General features: G+C 39.6%; 3 protein-coding genes across 8 annotated transcripts; 1 reads left to right on the forward strand and 2 right to left on the reverse strand.

Annotated features, from left to right (window-relative positions):
• The first annotated feature begins 47 nt into the window (after nucleotides 1–47).
• On the forward strand, nucleotides 48–16,624 carry LOC103437254 (DCC family protein At1g52590, chloroplastic). 2 transcript variants are annotated; one of them, XM_070817122.1, is made up of 6 exons: nucleotides 107–444; nucleotides 1,018–1,075; nucleotides 1,283–1,390; nucleotides 1,598–1,690; nucleotides 1,816–1,927; nucleotides 16,456–16,624. In XM_070817122.1, the coding sequence occupies exons 1-5, from the start codon at nucleotides 243–245 to the stop codon at nucleotides 1,895–1,897; spliced, it is 543 nt and encodes a 180-aa protein (XP_070673223.1). In that variant the 5' UTR covers nucleotides 107–242; the 3' UTR covers nucleotides 1,898–1,927; nucleotides 16,456–16,624. The 2 variants fall into 2 exon arrangements, with proteins under 2 accessions (XP_008373949.1, XP_070673223.1); XM_008375727.4 differs by lacking the exon at nucleotides 16,456–16,624 and having other exon boundaries at nucleotides 48–444; nucleotides 1,816–2,016.
• On the reverse strand, nucleotides 2,017–4,910 carry LOC103437255 (RHOMBOID-like protein 5). 5 transcript variants are annotated; one of them, XR_003771094.2, is made up of 6 exons: nucleotides 4,496–4,910; nucleotides 3,716–3,879; nucleotides 3,454–3,629; nucleotides 3,079–3,335; nucleotides 2,854–2,968; nucleotides 2,017–2,307 (listed from the first exon to the last, which is right to left on the reverse strand). XR_003771094.2 is itself a non-coding variant. In XM_008375728.4 (5 exons), exons 1-5 carry the CDS (start codon nucleotides 4,777–4,779, stop codon nucleotides 2,911–2,913), a joined length of 939 nt encoding a protein of 312 aa, XP_008373950.1. In that variant the 5' UTR covers nucleotides 4,780–4,910; the 3' UTR covers nucleotides 2,588–2,910. The 5 variants fall into 5 exon arrangements, 1 of the variants encoding a protein (XP_008373950.1); XR_003771096.2 differs by having other exon boundaries at nucleotides 2,076–2,278; XR_003771095.2 differs by having other exon boundaries at nucleotides 2,076–2,287.
• A 5,392-nt stretch (nucleotides 16,625–22,016) lies between the features above and the next one.
• LOC103409582 (RHOMBOID-like protein 5) lies at nucleotides 22,017–24,426 on the reverse strand. The gene is made up of 5 exons (XM_008348397.4): nucleotides 23,931–24,426; nucleotides 23,175–23,335; nucleotides 22,893–23,074; nucleotides 22,524–22,780; nucleotides 22,017–22,391 (listed from the first exon to the last, which is right to left on the reverse strand). The coding sequence occupies exons 1-5, from the start codon at nucleotides 24,197–24,199 to the stop codon at nucleotides 22,313–22,315; spliced, it is 948 nt and encodes a 315-aa protein (XP_008346619.1). The 5' UTR covers nucleotides 24,200–24,426; the 3' UTR covers nucleotides 22,017–22,312.
• Nucleotides 24,427–24,932: the final 506 nt, after the last annotated feature.

A 24,932-nucleotide genomic window follows, 5' to 3' on the forward strand; every position in this document is an offset into this window, starting at 1 on the left:
GGCATTTGAACTTCCACGTTGCACCTGACATGCGAAGCCACGTAAACTTTGCCCCTCTGAAAACTTTGCCTGCCCATATTCACAAAGAAGCCATTCTCACATCCCCAGCCCACCCCAGCCCACATCCCAGACTAGCCGAAAGGGCATCTCGTGTAATTCCCATGAACTTAAAGGTCAAGGTAATTTTAGCTTTCACTAAATAGTCACCCGGATACGAAGGCTAAACTAACAGTTTGTCATTCATGGCGCTTCTGTTTCCCGGCGGTGGTTGGTGCGTACGACTACGAGTAGGCCACTCGTCGCGGCCGGCGCACGTTAGACCGAGCTTTGTTACCTTTGCTACAGTGTCCCCAAGGACCCCAGCCAAAGGCGACAGAGTGGACTGGGTGGAAGCAACTTCAGGCTTCTTTGAAAATGACACGAGGCCCATCATGTTGTTCGACGGTAATAACGATTCATTTTAGCACTTACCGTACTCGTCATGCTACTTTGCGCTTGGTGTAGAAACAGTACTTTATGGCTTGTGTATTTGTTTAAGAATCCATCTTGTTTGTGTTGTGCAATATGGGATTAGCTAATTGAGACTGGCTTTCTAGGTTACATATTTGATATGTGATAGGTCAACTTTTTTCTTTTCTTGATAAAGATTTATTGTAAGCCATTCTAATTTGCGGGGAGCGGAATTCAAACTTGGGTGCAACAGAGTGGGGACACTACACAGACTAACTGGTCTAACCTACGTCACGTCTGTATAATAAGTCACGTTTAGAATAAGTTGCAAAGGAAAATACAAATATATTTTTGTCCATCTTGTAGTTTTACTCCATGGAAGATAGTGAATGAGGCTAGAACATCATAATATGTTACGTATTTCTGTAATTCTTAATATGGTTATGTTCTAAACTACTATGTTTTAGAGTTTAGTTGGATTCGTTGGTGCAGAACGTGAGCACCAGGCGAATTCTGCAGTTGTGTTACAGATACAATGAAAACTCATGATCGTTGATTTTTTTACAGGTGTTTGTAACTTGTGTAATGGAGGTGTAAAGTTCGTGCGGGATAATGATCGAAATAGGTTCGATTCTCCTCTTCCTTTGATTGTTTGTAGACTCTATTATGATCATCGTTAAGGCAACAAGATTATATTTAGTAGGGAAAACAATGATCTCTTTTCTTCATATATATAATCCTTAAGTTTGAAGAGTGCAAATTATTTGGTATCTTATGAGGTTTATCTTCAATCTTCTACTCGTGTTGTTATTGTTTAATCCACTTCTGACAGGAGCATAAGGTTTGAAGCTCTCCAGAGTGAAGCAGGGAAGAAACTGCTCAGAAGGTCCGGAAGAGCTCCTGATGATATTTCAAGTGTTGTTCTTGTTGAAAAGGATAGGTATATACAATGACCTCATTGCTAATCTGGAGCGGTTTTTAACAATTATCAAGGTTTTGATGAATGATAACATTTTTCTCGTTTACATGAACTTTTCTCATATTAATGACGTTCTCGTTAGTGTTATGGTCTCTCAGTTTGACAATACTAACCGATAATTTATACGAGTAACATTGATAACTGACATGGTGAATTTGAGAATTTCAGATCATTTATCAAGTCAGAAGCTGTTGTGAAGATAATGGAATATATAGACTTGCCCTTCCCCCAGCTAGCGTTTTTTGCACAGTTTATACCTCTGTAAGTCATCCCCTCTTTGTTCTTTATAATTTTTGCCTGTCAAGATTCAAACTGATGGACGATGCCATGGTAATACACTATGTCCATAATTGATAATTTTTTTTTCTTCTTCCGGATGAATGCAGTTTTGTAAGGGATTTTCTATACGACAATGTAGCAAACAACCGTTACACAATCTTTGGTCGCTCAGACACGTGTGAGATATAGGCATTTGAATACTTAAGTTTCCTACTGAAGGTATGTATATTGTAAAGTACGGATATGATGAATTTTGATTTTGTAATGTAAGTTTGACTTCCATTTTAATAGAATGAAAATTTATCTAATTTGTTTTAAAAGTTTCTTACTATATAGCTTCATATTAACACGACGTCTAGAAGTACAGTTTGCATGTGAATTGGAGGCTAAGCTGCCTTCCTTCAACAGTCCTTGGGTTGATTAATCAAAATGTAGAAAAATTCTGAAACAGAAATTACAGAACTCATCTACATTGCTACCTCGATTAAAATATAACATAGCATTGCCTTCATCTCCATCTCCTTATCCTAGAAGACTCCCTGCTGTCCTTGCTTATATTCCGTTCCTCTTCTGTATGTGCTAAAATCACTTTGTTAATCCTGTTTTTGAGGTCAAGTGCACTACCATGAACACCCGCAAGTGTGTTTTGAGTATATGATCATATATGTTTGTGGGGATACCGTATACGTATTAAGTCATTCTGACAGCCCTGTGTTACCATCTTGAAATTTAGCTTAAAACTCACTATGCTCATTCACAGACAAAAACAATTTCTAGCAAAGACTTACCAACAAAAGTGTCATAATTTGTTATTGATAAGAAAGTATGTATGTGTGTGTGTGTGTATATATATATTTGTAATGTTTGAGCCTCATGAACTTATAAAGCGATTATTTAGCGTTTTTCTTATAACATGTCAAACCATGTTCGAAATGTAGTAGCTTCTAGTCTGGTTTGTGAGATATATTCATTTCGTACATATACATACATACATTTACATCTGAACATTCACAAATATACATCCGAATGTCAGCAAGTTAATTAGATGCACTTTAGATATGCATGTCTCTCTTTTTTCTGATATACGGAAGTATAGTTTATGGTGTGCCTTGTTTTTCCGTCGTGTAGAGGAGGTGGTGTTATACCTGCAATTCTTGAGTAGGCAGTTGAGCTCTCTAGATTATTCGTTTGATTTCTAGAACTTAAGGTAGATTTTTCAGTGCCGGAGGACCGTATAGCTTACCAAAGCCGTATGTGTATCTGCAATGGATGAGAAAGGTGAAATGTTAATCAGGGACTGGAGGTTGCTTGATTTTGATTTGTATTTAATAGTAAATTTCTGAAAGGAAAGAATCAAATTACTAACTTACCCAAGAACTAAGAAAACAAAAGCAGTGATCCCTAGCACATACTGATAGAACTTGTGCCTAGATTTACGTCTTCCCTCGTAGGTTGATGGAAGGTGCCTGCTGCTTATATAACCATACTGTGGACGAACTAGAATAACAAAGCCAAGGAAAAATCCTGCAAGGAATCCTCCTATATGAGCTGAACTGTCCACTTTAGGTATAAACCCAACAGCCATATTCACGGCAATGACAACCATGAGTATCAGGAGCGCTGTGCACTGAATAGCAAAGTTAGATCTTAGACGTATCCCTCATCGATTTGAGCCTCAGCATTAAAAGCTGTTGTATTTTAGATGCCGGCATAGCTGGGGTTCTTTAAAAGAAAAGAAAGGTTACCTTATTCACGTAGATTGTCCAGTTTATTAGAAGCTCGGAAAGCATGGCTCCCAGCAATCCAAAAAGTGCTCCAGATGCACCAACTGAGATAGTTGGGCTTGCGGTTCTCATGCGATGTAGAGTCGATCCTAAACTTCCTCCTATTCCAGCAAGCAGATACAGGAACCCTATTCTGACTGCCAAATCAAAACAGTTAAGAATAGTTAGCATGCATTAATCATGTAAAAACCGAGTTGACATCTCCTGAATCTTAAGTTCTTACTAAATCCGAATTCCTGCTCAAGCCTTATTCCTATGAATAGAAGGCTCAGCATATTGAAGAGCAAGTGAACGACTCCAGCATGAAGCCACATGCAAGACAAGAGGCGCCATCCTTCGCCCCCTTCCACCACTAATTGCAGTTCAAGGGCTCCTAGTTTCTTTAGACTGCAAACATTAGCAATTAGATTAGGTTTTAACATGACCGTTCAAGAAGTTATAGCTTAACGTATGCCTAGTTCAGTTAAGAATGATTTCCAAGTTGGCACAGCAATCGGACACATTTCCTTGTTTGACTTTGGGGTCCGAAAGACACTGCCTCCTGCATTTTGGGGTAGCATAGATTCATAGGAAGGGACATTGTTGCTAAGACCTAGAGCATTTTGGGGTAGCGTAGATTCATAGGAAGGGACATTGTTGCTAAGACCTAGAGGACGGGAGAATGCGACTACCCTGGAATCTTATGTTGGCTATGGCGCTCGATAGATTAGGGTACTTAAGCAAGACATAAGAATCCGAATATCAATTGGTGCTTAAGCAAGAGGTAAGAGCAAGTATATGCTATACAGAACAAAACATAGTATTGAAGGTATCTTCTTTGTTCAAATTAATCATGTTTTAGTCTTAATCGAATTCTGTAATTAGTTCTTGTTTCTGTAATCCAAAACTATCTCAATTGCAGAAGATTAGACGCAGGAGTTGAATTAGTTTTATGCAAGAAAACAAATAAAAAATAAGAGACAAAAAGTAGAAATCATTGGGAGAGGTAGGAGGAGATTCTTACGTAAGTGCGGCAGGACCAAGAAGAGGGTTTTCTCTGAAGGGTTGGAAAGAGAACCTCTTAAAGAAAGGAAAAAGACACTTTTCCCCTGTAGTTGGACAGTCATTGACGTACATCGTGTACACGAACATGGCAACATTGACGACAAACACGATTGGCATGAGCCACGGCACCCATGGCTTAGGAGGAGGGGGGCACAAATGGGGCGGGGGCATGGAATGCCGAGACTTTTGTCTCTTTTCGCGCCCCTTCTCCATGTCTTCGGAGGATGGCGGTCTCTCCCCCATTTTTTCCGGCCACGGGGGGTGGTAGAGGAAGAGGAAGAGGAAGAGGTAGAGGCGCACACTGCACCGGCGCTTTTGGCAGATGCTAATGTGCACCACCAAGTTACAGGGAGGACTAAAATGAGAGATATTGGCACTGGGTGGCAAGGAACGAGTTTGGCTAGGTTGGTAGTTAAGTTTGGTACTCTCCTTGATTATAGATATCTGGAAATTACTTTATGGCCCTGCTATGTTATGACCTCTATTCTTTAACAAAAAAACAAACAGACAGAAAAATAAAAATTCATTTTTTGCCAAAAATAAATAAGATTGGTACTGTATAAAAGGTTCAACTTAATAACCAATTCAATGTTGAAAGTTGCTTTAGTTTAGTTTGCTAATTAAGAAAATAAACATAGTTCGAGTTGGAATTAGGACATATTAGTAACGATCAAGACACGTAGGGATATAATTAGGCAATAACATTAGGGGCTATGAGTACTTTGGGGGCTCAACAGAAATAAGTTATCCCATTGCAGATTCCCTTGTTACATTTAGAAACTGTGGTAGAAACACCAGCCTGTAGTAGTTTTGTATTTGTTACAGGACTCAGCTAATCAGCCATTGCTTCTACACAGTGTTTAAAATATCGGTATTAGTGGAAATGTTGAACGCAAATTTGTGGAAATATTGATGCATAATCGAATATCAATATCGATATTGGTTGCTTTTAATTGAAATGATGAAATATTAAAATGAAACTTTAGCTACTGTCAAACATTGGTTTTGACGAAATATACGAGTTTCTTCGATATTTAACATATATGTAAGAAATATCCACGATATATGTCGATTTAGCCTAAACTTAAAAGAGTTTCTCCGATATGAGGTGAAGTTTAGGCTTCACCTCCATTTCCATATCTTTCTCTATTTTTTTCGAATCCTTATGAAAATGAATCTAGAACGAAATCACGCTAAAACTAGGGCTTCACCCGTAAGTGGCGCGCTGTGTGGCCCGAGCATAGTGATAAGTGAGCAAGGGTCGTTGTATCTCCATCGACACCCGGATGCAGTGTTAAATGAGCAAGGGGGGCATAGAAACTTCTTTTCGAACGACTCCACTCAAAGTTGTTTGGGAGCATATGCTCCTATCAACTTTACACAGGACACACAAAAGAAGTACTTTGATCCTATTGGACGGGGGAGGGTGAAGAAGCTAGGACAGAAGGGTAGAGCTCAAGAGAGTAGAATGCGTTTAGGAATGTGGAATATAGGAACCTTAACGGGGAAAATCTATGGAAGTAGTGGAAGTTATGGTGAGGAGAAGGATAAATATTATGTGCCTACAAGAAACTAAGTGGGTTGGTCTTAAGGCAAAGGATCTAGAAAACTCAGGGTTTAAACTTTGGTATTCGGGCACAAATAGAATGAGAAACTGTGTTGGCATCATTGTGGACAAGACCTTGACACAAGATGTTGTAGATGTCAAGAGGGTAGGAGATAGAATCATGGCAATCAAGATTGTAATAGGACAAGAACTCATCAATGTGATTAGTGCGTACGCACCTCAAGTAGGGTTGGATACAAGTTCGAAGGAGAAATTTTGGGAAGACCTTGGAGACTTGGTGCAAGGAATTGCCCAAACGGAGAAGTTATTTATAGAGGAGATTTAAATGGACACGTGGGTAGGGAGACAGGCAACTATGGAGGTTTTCATGGTGGCCATGGTTTTGGGGAGAGAAACGAGGATGGGGAAGCTATCTTGGATTTTGCAATGGCATATGATCTCTTCTTAGCCAACACCTTCTTTAAGAAGAGAGAAGAACATGTGATCACCTACAAGAGTGGGTCGTCAAAAACACAAATAGATTTTCTTCTAATGAGGAAAGGGGATCGTATAACTTGTAAGGATTGCAAAGTTATACATGGAGAGAGCTTGGCTAATCAACATCGCTTGTTGGTGATTGATGTACATATCAAAAGAGTGAGAAAAAAGAACAAGACTTGGAAGTGCCCAAGGACTAGATGGTGGAATTTAAAAGGAGAAAAACAAGTCATTTTCAAAGAGAAAGTAATCACCTAGTATGGGTGGGATAGAGAGGGGGAAGTTAGCCAAAGGTGGGATTCCATGGCTAGTTGTATCCGAAAAGTAGCAAAAGAGGTATTAGGAGAGTCCAAGGGCTCTGCTCCACACCAAAAGGAATCTTGGTGGTGGAATGAGGAGGTACAAACAAAGGTGAAGGCTAAGAAAGAATGTTGTAAAGCCTTATACAAGGACATGACCGATGAAAATGGTGAAAGGTATAGAAGAGCGAAGCAAGAGGCGAAGAAAGCTGTGAGATAAGCTAAGTTAACGGCTTATGACGACATGTATAAGCGACTAGATACCAAAGAAGGAGAGTTGGATATCTATAAACTAGCTAGAGTAAGGGAAAAGAAGAGAAGTGACCTAAACCAAGTGAGGTGCATCAAGGATGAGGATGGAAAGGTTTTTGCTACAGAGAATACAATCAAAGACAAATGGAGAGGTTATTTTCATAATCTTTTCAATGAAGGACATGAAAGGAGTACTTCTTTAGGGGAGTTGAGTAACTCAGAAGAGTAGAAACTACTCCTTTTATCGTCAAATCAGGAAGGAAGAAGTGGCTGTAGCTTTGAAGAAGATGAAGCATAGAAAAGCAGTGGGCCCAGACGATATACCGATCGAAGTGTGGAAAATCTTGGGAGAGACAGGTATAGCATGGCTCACTAACCTTTTCAATAGGATTTTGAAAACGAAGAAAATGCCAAATGAGTGGCAAAAGAACACTTTGGTGCCTATCTACAAGAATAAGGGTGACGTACAAAATTGCATGAACTATAGGGGTATTAAGCTAATGAGTCATACAATGAAGCTCTAGGAGAGAGTCATTGAGCATAGATTGAGGCAAGAGACACGGGTTTCGGACAACCAATTCGGGTTCATGCCAGGGCGTTCAACCATGGAGGCAATCTATCTCTTACGAAGATTGATGGAAAGATATAGAGATGGGAAAAAGGATTTACACATGGCCTTTATAGATTTGGAAAAAGCGTATGATAGGGTCCCAAAAGACATTCTTTGGAGGATTTTAGAGAAGAAAGGAGTACGAGTAACATATATCCAAGCTATAAAGGATATGTATGAAGGAGCAAAGACTGCCGTAAGAACTCATGAAGGACAAACCGAAAGCTTCCCCATAACTGTAGGATTACATCAAGGCTCATCCTTAAGTCCTTACCTTTTTGCGTTGGTAATGGATGAGTTAACAGGACATATTCAAGATGATATTCCTTGGTGTATGCTTTTCGCAGACGATATAGTGTTGATAGATGAAAATCAGGAAGGGGTAAATGTAAAGCTTAACCTTTGGAGAGAAGTGTTGGAATCTAAAGGTCTTCGCCTAAGCCAATCAAAGACAGAATTTATGGAGTGCAAGTTCAATGCAAATAGAGGCCAAAATGAGTTAGGGGTGAGGATCGGAGATCAGGAAATACCAAAGAGCGATCGTTTTCGCTACTTAGGATCTATCTTGCAAAAGAACGGAGAATTAGATGGAGATCTCAACCATAGAATACAAGTTGGATGGATGAAGTGGAAGAGTGCATCCGGCGTGTTGTGTGACCGCCGTATGCCACTGAAGCTTAAGGGAAAATTTTATAGGATGGCAATAAAGCCGGCGATGCTGTATGGCACAGAATGTTGGACGGTGAAGCATCAACACATACACAAAATGGGTGTAGCGGAGATGAGGATGCTTCGTTGGATGTGTGGGCACACGAGAAATGATAAGATTAGGAATGAGGATATCTGAGGTAAAGTAGGAGTAGCCGAAATTGTAGGAAAATTGAGAGAAAATCGATTACGGTGGTTTGGACATGTGCAAAGAAAGCCTACTGACGCTCCGGTTAGAAGATGCGACTACGGGACAGAGGTTCAGGGCCGAAGGGGTAGAGGAAGACCTAGGAAAACTTTGGAAGAGACTCTAAGAAAATACTTAAGAGTATTTGGATCTAACGGAGGACATGACACAGGACCGAGCACAATGGCGTTCTAAGATTCATATAGCCGACCTCACTCAGTGAAGAAGGCTTTGGTGTATTTAACACAATACGTTGAAATGAAGCAAAGCTTATTTATTGATATCTCTGATAAGTTACAAATATGTACATATACATGAGTCAAAATAAACAAACAAGAGGGAGCCTTCACAAAGGTTGCTTCGGAGAAGTCTCAGCAGTCGGTAGAGCCCCAGAAAGAGAAGGCACCGGAGGGGGATCATTTGGAGCCTCAGTACTGGACAGAACCCTAGAAGGAGGAGACATCAGAGGTTGATCATTTGGAGCTTCATTACGCGGTACAGCCCCAGAAGACGAAGACAATAAATGCCTTTGGAACAAACCCACAAACCGCTGATGATCAAGTAAAACCTGACCATCAGATTCCTTCATCTGGTCAAGCTTCCTCCTCATGTTTGTAGCATAGTCATGTGTGAGCCGGTGCAACTGTTTATTCTCATGCTTGAGCCCTCTAATCTTCTGTTTGAGACTCATCACTTCAGCCGCCAATGATTCAACTTGGCGGGTTCGAGCAAATAGGCGTTGGGCCATATTAGACACAGAATCTGCACATTGAACACTTAGAGCCAGATAATCCTTAACAGCCAACTCATCAGACCGTTTGGAAAGTAGTCTGTTATCTTTGGGAGTGAGAAGGTTCCTCGCCACCACCGCAGCAGTCATATCATTCTTCATCACGGAATCCTTAACGGTAAGAGGACCAGTAGGGGATAAGAAAGATGGGCGCCATATGTTGTCTGGAAAAGGCGTGGCTACCTCTTCAACAAGGTTCAAGTCAAAACGACAGTCGGAGGGGCTAGACATTTTCAGAGGTGTTGAAGAGAGAAAATGTTGGACAAATCAAGATCTTATAAGTGCAAGAATGGAACTTTTACTGGTGAAGATTCAAGTGTGCTTTGGAATTTAATGCCAGCCTCTATAAAAATTTGCACTCGACGGAGCTTAAGAAATCGAAGAGGCGTCTGCCCAGAAATCGAAGAGGCATTTGCTTTCTCAAAAGCTGGGCTGCTCAGAGACCACGAGGGCCGATCTTAGAAATCGAAGAGGCGTTTACTTTCTCAAAAGTTGGGCTGCTCAAAGACCACGAAGGCCGATCTCAGAAATCGAAGAGGCACTTGCTTTCTCAAAAGCTAGGTTGCTCAGAGACCACGAGGGCCGATATCAGAAATCGAAGAGGCACTTGCTTTTCTCAGCCTTGTCAGCACCTGTCATATGCACACTCAGCTTTGCTGAAATTACGGGCATTCTGTTGAAGATTTCTGGTGAAGTAGAAAGCACATGAATCTTACTGTTTAATCATCCACTTTCCACACGCACCATCAGCTCATGGGTACCACATATAACTTTGCCAAAGATCTCTAACAAAGTTTAGACACGTGAAACTTGCAGCTCCCACTACATCGTTATGACAAAGAATGGCAAAAGAATAATAAAGAAACAGCACTAACAAAGTTTTGACACATAAATTTTGAAGGTCTAGCTACTATATTATTACCCACAAGAGTAAAGGAACAACACCACTGTTGGATAATTGGAAAGTCCCTATGTGTCAACCTTTGTGCTCCATGGCAAGGTAGACTAGCAAACATGCCCAACCTTTACTCACATTCGAGAAAACACTTCCAACAAGATTGCTTGCTCCAAAATCGAAGAGGCACCGTCCTCCGAATCTCGAGAGCCAGACTCCCAACATGATTACTTTCTCAAAAATCGAAGAGACACTGCTCTCCGAATCTCGAGAGCCAGACTCCCAGCAGGATTGCTCTCTAAAAAATCGAAGAGGTACCGTTCTCCGAATCTTGAGAGCCAGATCCCCGATAGGATTGCTTGTTCGAAAACCGAAGAGGCACCGCTTTCTCAACTTCGAGAGTCAGATCTCATTGGATAAAGCTTGTCTGTAATCTTCACACGCAACATCAGCTTTCCAGATACCACAGACCACTTTTTCAAAGTGATCTGACACACGTGAAGCTGGCAGCTCCCATTACCGTGCTATGACCAAGCAGGGTAAATGAATAGCATTACTAGTTGTTGTTAGGGAAACTCCTATATATGTCGACCTCCATCCTCAATGGACAGGCAGACCTGCAAAAATGCTCAACCCTTCCTCATATCTAAAAGGGCACTCCCAACGAAGCCTCTCGAAATACTCAGCTTTCTTTCCCCCCGATAATCCACCTGCAAACAAGCTACACCAGAGCAAGAATATCTCATATCATCAGGGTTAAAAGCAAGAGTATCTCATATCATGCTTTTTCCCTGTCTTTTCCTTTGGCCTTGTTCTTACCTGCAAGACAAAGAGAAAGAGAGCAATCAGTCAGCACTTGCAATCAAGCTTCTAATCAGGAACTGACTGCCTGTAACCCCTTACCTGATTACTTACCTGGCATTGCTCTCGAGTACTCATCTTCAACATCTTATGCTTCTAGAGAAGATACCACATCTGCCTGAGGAACAGATAGGGAAAGTGAGAATGATACAAGGAAGCATGTAGAGACAAGCGTAAAAGAACACGTGCCGATACATCCACTACTTTGTCAACAGCAAAAGTATCACATATCAGCAGGGTCGAACGTATTCTAGATTTGATGGACTTGTTTTAACCCTCAAATTCTTCAGTCAGCCTTATACTCTGGAGGGAACCAGAAAATCCTCCAGCCCAGTTCAAGAATAAGCCTGTGGAAAGTTACTTCTTCAAAAGCAAAAGTATCTCATATCATCTACTCTCATTTTCTTCTCTTTATCCTTCATGCTGCCTGCAAGATAGGGAGAATGAGAACAATCAGCCGGAACTCGAAATCAAACTTCTGATCTGGGACTGATTGCTGGGAGCTCTGATTGCTTACCTTGTCTGTCGCCTCTTTCAGCAGATCCCCTAGCTCGGCGACTTGGGGGACTCCTACTACATGGTTTGTATCGCGCTTGACCAAGCCTGAAACTACAAGTAAGCTTCAAGTGAAATTGATACATTACCTTGTGCATCTCCACCAGTTAAAGATACCACCCCTGGATAGAGGAAGAGTACTTCCAAAGAAGATGCCACATCTACCTATGAGACAGATAAGGCAAGTGAAGACGAGAGCTTGAACCTATGTCATTTGTACTAAATCATTCACTTGTACTCACTAAAGAAGAGCTTGAACCTATGTACTTGTGTAAACCCTTCACAATTAATGAGAACTCCTCTACTCGGTGGACGTAGCCAATCTGGGTGAACCACGTACATCTTGTGTTTGCTTTCCTGTCTCTATCCATTTACATACTTATCCACACTAATGACCAGAGCAATCTAGCGAAGATCACAAACTTAATATTTTCTATTGTACCAAAGTCCTCATTGATTTTGTGCATCAACAATCCTTAAGTCCTTACCTTTTTGCGTTGGTAATGGATGAGTTAACAGGACATATTCAAGATAATATTCCTTGGTGTATGCTTTTCGCAAACGATATAGTGTTGATCGATGAAACTCAAGAGGGGTAAATGCGAAGCTTAACCTTTGGAGAGAAGTGTTGGAATCTAAAGGTCTTCGCCTAAGCCGATCAAAGACAAAATATATGGAGTGCAAGTTCAGTGCAAATTGAGGCCAAAATGAGTTAGGGGTGAGGATCGGAGATCAGGAAATACCAAAGAGCGACCGTTTTTGCTACCTAGGATCTATCTTGCAAAAGAACGGAGAATTAAATGGAGATCTCAACCATAGAATACAAGCTGGATGGATGAAGTGGAAGAGTGCATCTGGCGTGTTGTGTGACTGTCGTAGGGGCAATAAGGTCGGTGATACTGTATGGCACAGAATGTTGGGCGGTGAAGCATCAACACGTACACAAAATGAGTTTGGACATGTGCAAAGAAGGCCTACTAACGCTCCGGTTCGAAGATGTGACTACGGGATAGAGGTTCAGGGCCGAAGGGGTAGAGGAAGACTTAGGAAAACTTTGGAAAATACCCTAAGAAAAGACTTAGAGTACTTGGATCTAACGGAGGACATGACACAAAACCGAGCGCAATGGCGTTCTAGGATTCATATAGCCGACCTCACTTAGTGGGAAAAGGCTTTGTTGTTGTTGTTGTTGTTGTTGTTGTTGCTTCTATGTAAGGTTCTGCCACAAACTTTCATGTTCCCAAACCGCAAAGCTCGAGTTGTTAGTAAATGATAGGGATCGAAAATGTGTTTGGATTTGGTTAGCTTCTATGACGAAGAATGTAGATATTCTATCATAAAATTAATTAAGGAGTAGCCCAACTACTTATAAGCACATGCAATGTCTTTCCTCTCATTAATGTGGGATTCATTCTCAATACGTCTCCACACGTGTAACAAATTTTCAAGTCTAACATGTAGACAACACAACTCGGGTGACGTAGAGTATGTGTGGCCGTTGGGCTTCACATCTGAGATAACCTGCTATGATACCAAGTTCAATATCAGAATGCACAATGAACAAACGAATACAAAACTACAGTACTATTTTATTAATTGAAATCAAATAAACATGAGTCAAGATGGCTATAAACTGAGGATTACATTGTGACTAAGTTGTTCTCTGTTAAATAACAAAGCATCCTACTTTATAATATACTAACCTAATCCCTGATCCTACTTTATAATAAACATTTTAATACACTAACCTAATCCCTAATAAACAGGAAAATAAACCTAAATATTAATGTTTTCTAGCACCATTGTCAAACTCATGGCAGTACGCAACATAAGTTTGCCAACAAGTAGATGCGGATCAGTTAAGCAAATAGGCATGCTCTACTACAAGCAGACATGGAAACAGATGTGGTTGTAGGTTCCGTTAAGTTTGATACTATGAAGAAAGTTGGAGTTCCGCAATAAAACCAATTGGCGGAATGAGAGTAGTTCAACTACTTATAAGCACATGTAAGGTCCCTTATCTCATCAATGTTGGTTTTTTCTCAACATATGAGCTTAGAGTTACATAGTTATTACTGGCTTTGTGCCTTAATTGTTAGTCAATGCATTTTCGTCAATTTTGCTTAGCTATTCACACTAGTGAAAAAAGTCCCTTGCGCGATGAAACACTCATTGCACGACGAAATTTTAAACTTCGCTGCGCAAAGTCTTGCGTGACAAAACACATAAGTCTTTACAAAAAAAAAAAAAAATTATTTTTTAAAATCTTTGCACGACGTAATCCAAATATTTCATCACCTAAACCAATTTCTTTTCGTTTTTTATTTCATCACCTAAACCAATTTCTTTTCGTTTTTTATTTACTTTTATACTATAAATTTTAAAGTATAGTTATTTTCATAAGTTTTTATTATTTTTTAAAAACTTTGTGCGACGAATATCAATATTTTGTCGCCTAAACCTTATGTACTTATTTTTATATTTTATATTGTTAAACTAAATTATTTCTTTATTTTTATTATTCTGTTTGTGCGACGAATACCCATTTGGTCACCTAAACCTTATTCATATTTTAAATTGTAAAATAAAATTATTTTCTTTTTTTATTATTTATAAAAATTATTTTTATAAATTTTGCTCGACGAAGTAGTGGTTCGTCGCACAAAACCTTTAAATTTGGGCGGGAGTCAAAAATGGGATGCGGGAATTTTTTTTAAGACTTTGCACAACCAATCCTTCGTTGCACAAAACTTTGTTGCGCAAAACTCTAAAAATTTGGGCGGGCGCCAAAAATGGGATGCGGGGAAATTTTTATTTAAATTTTTGGGTAAAAGACTATTTACTACCCTCATGTTTTGTGGTTTTCAACATTTAGTACATCAAGTTTTTATTGTCTCAGATACATACCTAAAGTGTAAATTTTAGGACAGTCTCATACATCTATTACTCAAACTATTAAATCTGCCGGTAATTGTGACGTGGCGCCATGACTGGGCGCCACGTGTCATCCACGTTTTTTTTTTCTTTTCTTTTCTTCTTTCTTCTTCTTCCTTCTTCTGCAATTTTTTTTTCTTCCTCCTCCTTCTTCCTTCCTCCTTCTTCCTTCCCCTTTTTCTCCTTCTTCCTTTTTCTTCTTCCTCCGAATCCGGGGAAGTTTTGTTTTTTTTTTCTTCTTTCTTCTTCTTCCTCCTTTTTCCTCCTTCTTCTTTCTTCTTCTTCTTCTTCTTCCTCCGACTGCAACTTTTTTTTTCTTCCTCATTTTCCTTCTTCCTTCCCCTTCTTCTCCTTCTTCCTTCTTCTTCTTCTTCTTCCTCGAATCTGGGGAAGATGAAGGTTTTTTTTTTTTTTTTGAGGAAGATGAAGATGAAGATGAAGATGAAGGAAGAAGGAGAAGAAGGGGAAGGAAGAAGGAGGAAGGAAGAAGGAGAAGAAGAAGGAGGAAGAAGAAGGAAGAAAAAAAAAAGTTGCAGTCAGAGGAAGAAGAAGAAGAAGAAGGAAGAAGAAGAATGAGGAAGGAGGAGGAAGAAGAAGAAAGAAGAAAGAAAAAGAAAAAAAAAACAAAAAAACTTTCATCTTCCCCATATTCGGAGGAAGAAGAAGGAAGAAGAAGAAGAATGGGAAGGAAGAAGGAGGAAGGAAGAAGGAGAAGAAGGAGGAAGAAAAAAAAAACCTTCATCTTCCTTAGATTTGGATGAAGAAGAAGAAGAAGAAGAAGAAGAAGGAGAAGAAGGGAAAGGAAGAAGAAAAAAAAAAGTTGCAGTCGGAGGAGGAAGAAGAAGAAGAAGAAAAAGGAAGAATGAGGAAGAAGAAGAAAGAAGGAAAAAAAAAAAACTTCCCCAGATTCGGAGGAAGAAGAAGGAGAAGGAGAAGGAAAAAGAAGGAAGAAGGAGAAGAAGGAGAAGGAAGAAGAAGGAAGGAAGAAGGAGAAAGAGGAAGAAAAAAAAAGTTGCAGAAGAAGGAAGAAAAAGAAAGAAGAAAGAAGAAAACAAAAAAAAAACGTGGATGACACGTGGCGCCCAGTCATGGCGCCACGTCATAATTAACGGCAGATTTAACAGTTTGACTAACAGATGTATGAGACTGTCCCAAAATTTACACTTTTGGTATGAATCTGAGACGAAAAAAACTTGATGGACTAAATGTTGAAAACCACAAAACATGAGGGTAGTAAACAGTCTTTTACCCTAAATTTTTTAAGACTCCAATATTTCGTCGTGCAAAGTGATACAGTTTTTAAAACCAAAATAACTCCTCCACAATTTTCTCAATGTTTTTCTCTATTCTCTTACCTCTCCCCTCTTTTTCCCTCTCCCCAAATCCGACCTTCTCTCTCACACTCACTCCTCTCACTTAATCTCTCTTCTTTCTCTCTTCACTATCTCTCACTCTCTCATTTCTCTCTCTCTCTCTCTCTCTCTCTCTCTCTCTCTCTCATTATTTCCTCTAATTCTCTCACACTCACTCCTCCCTCTCATCCTCTCACTCACTCTCAATCTTGCCAAAAGGTATATTCTCCCCAAATTTTAATTTTTTTTTCATTAATATTTATTTTTGGAGTTAATTTTGAGTTTGGTGCGGGTTTGGGGTCAAGTATAGGGTAAGGGATGGAGTTTAGGGTCGGATTTGGGGTATACCAATATTCGGGGAGATTATGCCAATTTTTTGGTATTATTTTATGTTATTTTTTTGTTATTTGACCATGTTTGTTTTTCTTGTAGGGAATCATGGAGACTTTGATGGCTAAAGTTGAGGATTATGACGCTATCGAGCCATATCCCCCGCCACTACTACCACAATAGACTTGTATTATGATTTTATTATTGTACTTTGTTAATTTATGTGTACATTTTGAATATATTATATATATATTGGATAATTTGATCACTATTTTCATATGTAATTTTATTTTGAATATGTCAATTTAAATTAAAATAATTAAAAAATAAAATCATACAATTAAATTAAATTCAAAAAGTAAAAATTCGAAAAATCTTGCGCTATCAAATATTTCATCACACGAACAATTAATATAAGAGAAATAATAAAACAAAAAGTCAAACACCTTGCGCGAGAAAATATTTTATCACGCAAAATATTAAATTAATTTAATTTTAATTAAAAAATTAAAAAACAAAAATCTTTGTGCGACGAAATATTTCATCGCACAAACCCTATCTTCACGAGCTTTCTGCTACGAATCATGCACGACCAAAATTTCGTCGCAAAAGATTTTGTGTGACGAATTGTACTTTGCACAACAAACTTATTTCGCCACGAAAAGTGCTTTTTGTAGTAGTGTCACTGTCTCACTCACATAATATTTCACCTAACACGTAAAGTTTTATCTCAAAATATGTTACATCCCACATCGCCCAGGGGAGTGATTCTTGTAAGCCTTATATGTATATTTTCATCTCTACCTAGCACGAGACCTTTTGGGAGCTCACTCGGCCAGATGTGTGTCGACGAGGACTTCGGGCCCCTAAGGGGGTGGATTGTTACATCCCACATCACCTAGGAGAGTGGATCATGTAAGCCTTATATGTATATTCTCACCTCTACCTAGCACGAGGCTTTTTGGGAGCTCATTGGCTTTGGGTTCCATCGAAACTCCGAAGTTAAGCGAGTTCGCACAAGAGCAATCCCATGATGGGTAACCCACTGGGAAGTTCTCGTGTGAGTTCCCAAAAACAAAACTGTGAGGGCGTGGTCGGGGCCCAAAGCAGACAATATCGTGCTACGGTGGAATCGAGTTCGGGTGTGGTAGGGGCCCGGGCCGGAATATGACAAAATAGACGTCATGGTCGATCATTTTGTGATTTTTCCCAGTTTCAGTATACTGAGCTAAGAAGCGTGTCAACGGGTTGTTTAGAAGTTGGATTAGCAAGGCCAAGCAATAACCTCCCTTTGTCTCCCTTGCTTTTAGTTAGAAAAGAATGATGGAATTTGGAGAATGCGTATTATAAAGGGTTTAAGGGAATTCATTGAGCTTATAATTATTGTTGAAGCACAAAACCAGAGGGTCTTGGAACAACGTAAATCCAACCGTGAATCTGCAAGAAATGTAAATAACATAAGATGTATTGTGGTTCACCCCAATGTTTGGACTACGTCCACACTGATTATTGTATTTCTGAGAGGATTGTGAGGGAGAGAGTGTGAGGATCTCAGGCCTAGGAATTGGCCTCCTCTAATTGTGAGGGTGAGAAGTCCTTTTATAGAATAAGGGCTCCTCACTTATTACATATTTGCCCCTTCCTTTATCACATAATTACGTTTAAGTCCCCTGAGTATTTGTACGAGATCTAAATACGGAGGCCCTAAATATGGTATAAACAGTAGTCCCCCAAGTCTTCAGTCAAGAAAGTCTTTTGGCTGGAGACTTGAAATTCAGTCCATGTGTGGGCCGAAGTAACTAGATGTTGTCTTGAACTGATGTTCAATATGAGGCGGTGCTCAATCTGAAATGATGCTAAACTAGAAGTAGCACATGCTGCGAGGCTGCTCGGCTCGTGGCTTATGTTGCCTTGGTTGGCTCGGCTTGTGGCGTTGAAGGTAAGGGAGTCCCTTTTATAGAATAAGGGCTCACTCCTCAATACATGAATGATGGGCTAGAGTTGATGCTCTCTAATGATGGTGAGGGAGTCTCTTTTATAGAATAAGGGCTCGCACCTCAATACATGAATAATGGGCTAGAGTTGATGCTCTCTAATGATGGTGAGGGAGTCCCTTTTATAGAATAAAGGCTCGCTCCTCAATACATAAGTGATGGGCTAGAGTCCCCCAAGTATTTTTCATGAGGCCCAGTTAAGGCCCAATATATGGTACATAATGTAGTCCCCCAAGTCTTCGGTTAATAAAATTTGTTGGCTGGAGACTTCAAATTGAATTCATGTATGGGCCGAAGTGGCGGTTGTTCGGAGGCAGTATTTGTATACCTTGCACTGAAGCTTTGTAGGTAAAGCTTTGCAAGTGAAGCTTTGAAGCTGGAGCTCTGTAAATGAAGCTTTTGAAGCTAGAGCTTTGTAAATGAAGCTTTTGAAGCTAAAGCTTTTGTAAATGAAGCTTTTGAAGCTGATTGACATGAATGATGCTCATGAATGTTTATGTTGATTGATATGAGTGATGCTCATGGATGTTGACATGAGTGATGCTCATAAATGTTTATGTATGATTGAGTAATGCTCATGTATAATTTGGGAGTAGTGGACGTACTTTTGATCACCTGGTTGGTGGTAATAGCGGCAGGTTGCCGAATAATTTTGGAGTATTGGGCGTACTTTTGATCACCTGGTTGGTGATAATAGCGGCAGCTTGCCGAATAATTGTGGAGTACTAGGCGTACTTTTGATCACCTGGTTGGTGATAATAGCGGTAGGTTGCCAAATAATTTTGGAGTAATGGGCGTACTTTTGATCACCTAGTTGGTAGTAATAGTGGCAAGTTACCAAATAATTTTGAAGTACTGGGCGTACTTTTGATCACCTGGTTGGTGCTATTTTAGGCCTATGGGCCTTCGCCCTCCACACAACATTCCAACCCATTTATTTTGGGCTTTGCCGTTTTTTTTTTATTACCCTCTGATGGGGTTTGTACAGATATCTCCGAAAGATACAAAAAATAAATCACATCATACAAAAACAAGAAAAGTAAATCACACCATTTTGGTGGGATGTTTATTCCTTGCTTTTGCTTTCTGCTTTCCGTCGCACTCTCTCTGTCTCTTCACCTGATAGACAAAAGGAATCGTAATAATAAGAACCTTACAATTTTGCCCCTTGTCTTCTTTTCTCTTTTCCTTTTCTGTTTTACTTTTGCTTTTACTTTGTAGATTGCAGATTGCAATCACATAGTCTTCACATCCTCACGGTATCTTTACAGACGAACAAGTGGGTTAGAAACTGAGCAGTGGACCACCTCTTGCCAGACTCCTTCTACAAGCAACACTCTCCGGCAAGGTGGTTGGCTCTCCAAAACATATGGTGCACATGAGGGCACCAGACCGCTAAGTGTAGAGAGATGTGCATTGATTCTCTCTCGTAGGTGAAATGATCGAAAGCCCAGGTTGGCTGGAAAAGCTCATTAAATTTTGCTGAGCTGACCAAACCCAGCACTGCAAGACCCACAAAAGCACTTAGAAAAAAAAAACCATTATTCCAAAAGCTGAACCAGTCATGGAAGTAGAAGAAGAAAGTTGTGTCGGTTCCATTTGAGCGCCGCAGCTATTCTGCTTCTGAGCTTCTTCAAGTCTCGGATCCACATGCCCGTAGTCCAGATCCAGATACGGATCTATTTCCTGGAACCAGTGTTGCAGCTGTTCTGCTTCTGACGTGACGTGAGCCTTGCAGCTGTTCTGTTCTGTAGCTGTTTGGCGTCATCGGCCTTGCAGGTGACGTGAGCTGGAGCTTGCTCACAGATCTCGCAGAGCCAAATGCTTGGATCTTGGAGTCGCAGTTGACGCATAGGAAGGTGGAGTCGGGTTTAGCTGACGGAGATGCTGCTTAGCTCCAAACTCGCCATCTTACGCTGGAACCGCCACGCATCACCGTCGACGTTGAAGATTCCGCGGCCCAAAAGATCGTCTGAGAGAAGCGCTACTGGAGCTGTGGAGCTATTTGTTGAACCTTCTTCAATCTCAACATTCCAGCATCTAGGATTTCCCCTCACTCCCTCTCTCAGATTGTTGCAGTTGATGCATTTGTGATTCTTAAGGAGTTTAAGAAGGCCACGAATAATTCGTTCATTTTTCTCGTCTTCCTTTCGACTTGCCATTCTCACACTCCTTCAACTCGCTATGGATGAAGGAGAAGAGACTGTTATACTTTTGCTGGACTCTATCCAAACGACGTCGTCACCGAGATCTACCCACTACCGCGCTTGGTGTGTATCAATGGAAGGTAACAGATCTTTGAAGGGCGCGTGGCTATGGCTGTTGTACAGCTCAGAGCTTAATCAGAATCTGCTTTTGATTCCTACAAAATGTTAGAGAGAGAGAGAGAGAGAGAGAGAAAAAGAAATAAAGAAAGAGAAATCACAATCTTTTCGATTTTCAACTTTTTCTGTTGTTGTTATTGGGTGGGGGAGTTGAAAGAGTGTTGCAGATTGATTTGGAGGACAGGGTTGCTGAGTTTTTGCAGATTCACGGTGATGAGATGAAAAAATGAAAAAATGAAAGAGAACCGACATGATTTTTCGTATCGGTTCCCACAGACGGCGCCAAATGTTGATGCACAAAACCGGAGGGTCTTGGAACAACGTAAATCTGACCGTGAATCTGAAAGAAATGTAAGTAACATAAGATGTATCGTGGTTCACCCCAATGTTTGGGGTACGTCCACACTGATTATTGTATTTATGAAAGGATTGTGAGGGAGAGAGTGTGAGGATCTCAGGCCTAGGAATTGGCCTCCTCTAATTGTGAGGGTGAGGAGTCTTTTTATAGAATAAGGGATCCTCACTTATTACATATTTGCCCTATCCTTTATCACATAATTACATTTAAGTCTCCCGAGTATTTGTACGAGATCTAAATACGGAGGCCCTAAATATGGTATAAACAATTACTATATTTTTTTGGAAGTTCGGAAGACATAACCCCACACCTAGCAATTTATCTGCAGTTTGTACCTTTGTAAGTCCCTTCGCCAATCATTAATTACAGAGACCGTTTGATAACTATTTCATTTCTAATTTTCTGTATTTATTTTTTGGTTTTCAGTTTTTACCATTTTATTGAAAACCAAAATCTTGTTTCGTAGCTACTTTTGAAAACTAAAAAGTGAAAACTCAATGCCCAAATTTTGAAAACTCAAGAACGTAGCTTTCAGTTATTGGTTGAGTTTTCATTTTTTGGAAACATGCAAAATAAAAACTGAAAGCGATACCAAACAAGATTTCAAATTGCAAAAAAATGAAAACTAAAACTAAAAATAAAATAGTTATCAAACGACCAGACTTGCCCATATTTTTTTTAAATATATGAACGAGGCATACTGTTTTGTGATCTTCTTCATCAGAATGGTTGCAGGTTTGTCCGAGATTACATAAAAGGCCATGTTATAACTGTTACAGATTTCTTGGTTGTACATACTCGATAAATATGAACACCCTGAGATTCGCCAAAGAGTGTGCGTCAATCTTCTCCTACTTAAGGGTACGCTTATTTGTAAGTGCATGATGAATTTTGATTTTGTAGCCTTTGAGATTGACATCAGAGTAATGAAACTTCCCGAAGTTGTTTATTCCGAAAGATGCAGAAAATTTTCTGAAAGTGAGAGACTAAGGACAAAAAATTGTTTCGATTACTAATAAACCTGAAATACTTATCTGATCACAGTACACAAAATACTCATCACTCTTAAATCCCGACAATCATCTCCGTCATACACACTTACATCTGAACATTGGCAGGTATATATACACATCAATGATACGTATGCATGTGTTTAATACATACGTTTTGCGTATGTACGCAAGTACAGTTTATGGTTTTATACTTTCATTTCTTGAAGAACATGCGGTTGAACCGTCATGAAAGTATTGTTTGTCCATTAATTACGCAAAGCTTACACAGGCTCAATATTTGTTTACACTATCAGGCAGATGCTGTTTAATCTCCTTTATGTTAAATAGCTTACCGAAGGCAGTTGCAAATCTGCAAATTTAGAAAATAAACATAAATTTGTTAGATAATCGATTTTTTTTTTTTTTTTTTTTTTTTTTTTTTTTTTTTTTTTTTGCATCCTTGAATCAATTGTCGAAAGAAAAAAAGAAATTAACCACTTACAGAATAATGGACACGACCAAACCAACGACCCCCAGAAAATATTGACAGAAGTTGTGCCTTGCTGTACGCTTGACTTGAGTGTGTGTTGGCATGTATTTGCTGCTTACATATCCCAACTGAGGCTTAACAAAAAACACAAAACCAAGAAAAAATCCAGCGACGAGTCCTCCTACATGAGCTGAATTGTCCATATGAAGTAGAAATCCAATGAGCAAGTTCAGGGCAGCATTGAGGATGAGTATCATGATTGTCGAGCACTGAATAGGAGGATAGTTAGATGTTAGATGTACCCCTCATGGATTATTTAACGCAGCGTTAAACCTAAACGACGTAGTCTTGGATACAAGGAGAAGAGAAAATAAGATTTACCTTATCGTCATAGACTGTCCAGTTTGTGATCAGCTCAGAAAGTGAGGCTCCCAACAATCCAAAAATTGCCCCAGATGCGCCAACTGATATAGTCTTGCTTGTCCTTTGTTGTTTGATAATATTAAGGCAAGACCCTAAACTTCCCCCTAACCCAGCTAGCACATACACGAATCCGAATCTGTCTGCCAAATCCGAACGGTTAAACAACAGTTAGCTGCCATTCAATATTGATCATGTAAAAACTAAAGTGCTCAACGTAAATCTTTAACCCAAAGTTCTTACGAAATCCAAAATCCTGCTCAAGCCGGAGCCCTACGAAATCAAGACTGAGCATGTTGACGAACAGATGAATCAGCCCAGCATGTAGCCACATTGCGGAGAACAGGCGCCATGCTTCACCATTCAGCACTAGTTTATTATCAAGGCCTCCTAGTCTTTGGAGACTGCAAATATTAGCAATTAGATTAGGTTTTAGATGTAGGGAATTGTTCTGTGCACACCCTTTATTCCCTTATACTCTGTTCAATCCAATGGCTAAAAAAAGGGTGTGCATAAATCATTTCCCTTCGAAGTAATTGGAGGAAGCTTATTAGCCGGTATTACTTTTCCATTCTTTGTTACCCCAGAAAGTTATGCTGAAGTTGGTTCCAAGGAGCAACTGCTAAACAGAATGCCAAAAGTTCAATCTACAATGTCGAAATTTTTCTTTTGTTTCGAATTCTAAAAGTACAGAATACAACAGATTAATCTGACCTAAGCAGAGATTGATCAAAATTAAACCTCTCACTACCACCTAATCTTTATTTACGATAATACAAGGTAAAATTAACCCTACATTATGCTGTACTTTTCCTTCCATGTCACTTTTAGCTATAAAAACTTCAATTCCTGGATCATTAAACTTAAATAAATTGGATTGACAAGCCTCAGAAATCTCAATTGAGAAAAGCATTGATCAAACAATTTTTGTAATCCCGTAATTAGAGACAGATAAATAAAAAAAATAAAAGACAAATATATATGATCGAGAGAGCTTACGTTTCAGGGGTAGGACCAATCATGCGGTTATCGCGCCAAGGTTGGAATGAGAATCTATCCAAAAAATGCCCTCCCATACACTGATCTTTTGACATTCTAGAGGGGCAGTTGTTCTCATACATTATCCATATGAAAATCCCGAGATTCACCAAGAATATAAGCGGCACCAGCCATGGAGAGTACCGCCTTGGTGGTGCCATCATTGGTGGTGGCGCGTAGAAGGCTGCTGGAGGTGGAGCGCCATAGTATGGCGGCGGAGGTGGATACATTTTTGTTTCTTTTTTTGTTTTCAAAGATGTGCTATGAAATTCTGTATATGTGTGCTACCGTGCCGGGGCGGAAAAGGTACACACTGCACCGGCAGTGTTGGCTTGGGTGTCAGATGCAAATGTGCACCACGGTTGTGGGGGTTGAGGGAGAAGAGAGAGATATAGCTAGGTTTTTGGGTGGTAAGGAACGAGTCTTAGGCGTGTTGGTAGTTATTAGGCGTGTTGGTAGTTAAATTAGGTGTGCTTTCCCGCTAATAGATGTGTGGATAATGCTTAATGGTCCTTTTTTCATTCATGAGAACACAAGTAGAAAAAAAATTAAAATTAAATAAATAAACTTTTCTAGGGTTAAGGGATATATGTCAGGATAATACTTTCATAGGGTGAAGGGATTATGTCAGGACAATACTTTCATCCACCGTATGATATGAGTACACATCCTTGTCCATTTGGGTTTGATTACCGTATTTTCAATTATAAATTATTGGTTTTGATAACAATAATTAACATCTTCATCATAAATTGTCCACTTAACACATATTAATCACTAACAAAAATCTCCAATTTGACTAAGTGTTTGCAAAAATATAATGATTACGACAATGAATTGTTCAAATAATTATGGGTTCATTTGAATATTCTTTTAAAATGACTGAAAACACTTTTAGAGAAAAAAAATTTATTCCAAAAGCACTTAAAGTGTTTTCTGCAAGAAGCACCAGTTATGTGCTTT

Source organism: Malus domestica, chromosome 17 (assembly GCF_042453785.1).
Source record: "Malus domestica chromosome 17, GDT2T_hap1".
Classification (NCBI taxonomy): domain Eukaryota; kingdom Viridiplantae; phylum Streptophyta; class Magnoliopsida; order Rosales; family Rosaceae; genus Malus; species Malus domestica.